Source organism: Haemorhous mexicanus, chromosome 6, assembly GCF_027477595.1.
Source record: "Haemorhous mexicanus isolate bHaeMex1 chromosome 6, bHaeMex1.pri, whole genome shotgun sequence".
NCBI lineage: Eukaryota > Metazoa > Chordata > Aves > Passeriformes > Fringillidae > Haemorhous > Haemorhous mexicanus.
The window spans coordinates 58,503,098-58,505,893 of record NC_082346.1 but is presented as its reverse complement, the minus strand read 5'-3'; the positions used below and the strand labels follow the sequence as shown (position 1 = coordinate 58,505,893).

Here is a 2,796-nt window from a genome sequence, read left to right as displayed (position 1 = left end):
ACCTGGGCAGTAGGTTGAAGGAGATGCTTCTGCCCTCAGGAGGCCCCACCTGGAGCCCTGCATCCAGGCCTGGGCTCCTCAGCACAAGAAAGATGTGGAGCTGTTGGAGCTGTCCCAGAGGAGCAGTGGGTCTGCGTTGGCTGGATTTCTTGGGGCCACTGTGAGTGTCTGAGCTGGGGTGGGCATGAAGGGCAGGGCTGGCCTGGCTGTGATGTCTCTGGTGCCAGTGACATCATAAGGGATGTCACAACAAGGGGCATGTAGGCAATGCTGCCCCAGTACAGTGGGCTGGCCTAGCCGTGATGTCTCTGGTACAAGTGACATCACAAGGGACATCACAATGAGGAGCAGGTATAAATGGCAGCAGGAAGCAGCCCTGCCCCAGGGAAGCCTGGATGACATCAAGTGTGCACACATGGCCAGATGCTGCTCTGGATGAGGGCAGGACCACAAACACGGGCACCCAAGAGAGTGCTTCCAAGCCTGCACCCAGGGCCCAGCCCCTTCCAGGCACACTTTGCAAAGGGCACAGTGCCACCACCAGGACTGGGCACAGGCTTTGCTGTCTGCCAGCCCCCTAACCCCCTCTCTCTCCTGCCTGCTGTCTCCCATCACTTCTTCCCTCCCTGCCAGTTCCCTTCGTTTCCCTTTTCTTCCTTCCGTCCCCTCTCAGCACCGCTGCACTCCTCTCCCTTCTCTTGCAGGTCATAATGCTCATACTCTTCCTCCTCTGGCTTGTGCAATGCCTCCGCCATTTCATCAATGTGTACCTGGATGAGGACTTCAACCAGCAGAGGACTCAGATGATGCAGGAGTTGGCCCACAGGACTGTGGAACAGAATGTTGGATCCTGGGGAGCTGTGCTCTGGACTGCCATGCAGCAATGCCTGTTCTGGGCCCTTGCTGGATCCCTGATGGTGCTCTTGGCACTCTACTGGTGGCTCAGAAAAGGGGTCCATGAGGTGGACAACAGAAGGGACTCAGAGAGTGAAGAAAGTGAGGAAGAAAATCCTGCTGAGAGGAATATGATCTGGATCTTTTCAAGACGCTTCCAGCTGTCAGTGCCAAAGCTGGCTCCTAGGAGACGGGTGGTGCAGGAGCTGCTGAGTGACCTTCTCCGAGTCTCCCACAGTCTCTTCTCAGAAAGCTTCTTCCCGGTGCTGGAACCAGTCATTGGGGTGGGCAGTGCCTGTGAGGGATGGAGTCCTCACAAGGAGGAGGATGTTGTCTACTGCATGTTTGTGCCCCTGAAGCCGCCCCGTGGGCATGCCTTCCACCTGGAGCCAGACTCCACGGGGGAGATGCCGCAAACGAGCATGCGTGTCCGCGTGGAGCTGGTGTGCACCTGCACCGGGGACCAGCCTGACCAGAACATGCTCTGCTTCCTCCACCACTCTGAGCAGGAGCTGAAGAGAAATCAAGTGGTCAGCCTTCTACACACCCTCTGCACTGGCCCTTACCTCGATGGGGAGAAAATTGCCCTCTGGTTCCAGACGTTTGTGATCTCAGCGTGGTCGATGATGCCTCAGTCCCGTCGCTACAGCATGAAGGTGCTCCCCTCCTGCCGCTCCTGCAAGATGAAGCTGATGAAAGCCTCTGGGAGAAGCCTCTTTGTGGAGACAGTATTTAGTGTGCAGCAAGGTGACTCGGACATCTTCCTGAGCAGCCAGCCTACAGAGGCCCAACTGCCCCCAAGCACGACGTGGCTGGAGAGCTATGCTGTGGCAGAGGCAAAGTTCTTCAGGCATGTCGCCATGCACGCCCCACCCCGCAGCTGCCACCTCAAATGCCTGCGGCTCTGTGCTCGCATTCTGGAGGGCTCAGGCCTTTCTATCTATGCCTTGAAGACCACGGTCATGCACCTCCTGACCTTGATCCCTCTGTCAGAATGGCAGAACAAGTATCTCCTGATGAGGGTGGATGACACCATGCGCTACCTGCGCTGTTGCCTAGAGGAGAAACACCTCAAGCACTTCTTCTTTGACAACGAGGACATGCCCCGGGAGATTTCCTTGCCCCCAGCCTTCCAAGGGGCACAGCCCCTGAACCTCTTTCAGCACCTGGCACAGGATCCAGCTGCTCAGACTGAGGCATTGAAGAAGTTTGATGACCTGCAATATCACTTCTACTTTGGGTTCTGAATGAGACAACTGTAGAATCACAGAATCATAGAATCACAGTACTGTAGAAGAGTAGAATTGTTAGGCTTACAGGAAAATACTTCCAGTATCATTCTAACCCTACTTTGACCTTCTGGGAGCTCTAGTTGATGCAAAGTTTACAACAAATGGTATGTTTGAATGAACACTGTATCTCTGAGCGTCCATGCATCACCTTGGCATGGAATGCAGCTGCTCAGCTACCATAGAGTTGGAAATTATTTGGTATAAGACCTGAGGTGGTGGGCTCTGGTTTCTCTGATTCCCTGACTCCCACTCCCCCACTGTCCATGCTCCTGCACTGGAGAAATAGGAATAATTTGCCACCCTCCACAGCTGTGCTCACTGCCAAGTGGCATTTAATGTTGCTGCCCTCCAGCAGCTCCTACAAATGCCCTTTTTGAGGGAGTCCATTCCTCCTGTGAGCTTTACTGGGTACAAATATGGAAATAAATAATACATTTGATAAAACTTCATGTGCGAGTCTCCCTAGTCATCCTGGAGAAGAGAAGGCTCCAGGGAAACCGCATTGAAGCCTTCCAGTACTTGGAAGGGATCTTATAAAAAAACAAAAGAGGGTGACTTTTTACATGGTCAGAATAGTGTAGGACAAGGCAGAAGAGTTTTGTACTAAAAG

At 53.7% G+C, this 2,796-nt stretch overlaps 1 protein-coding gene across 1 annotated transcript; it reads left to right on the top strand.

Moving 5' to 3' along the window:
- The first annotated feature begins 710 nt into the window (after positions 1-710).
- Positions 711-2,141, top strand: LOC132328411 (inositol 1,4,5-trisphosphate receptor-interacting protein-like 1). The gene has a single exon (XM_059848230.1). The coding sequence runs from the start codon at positions 711-713 to the stop codon at positions 2,139-2,141; it is 1,431 nt and encodes a 476-aa protein (XP_059704213.1).
- Positions 2,142-2,796: the final 655 nt, after the last annotated feature.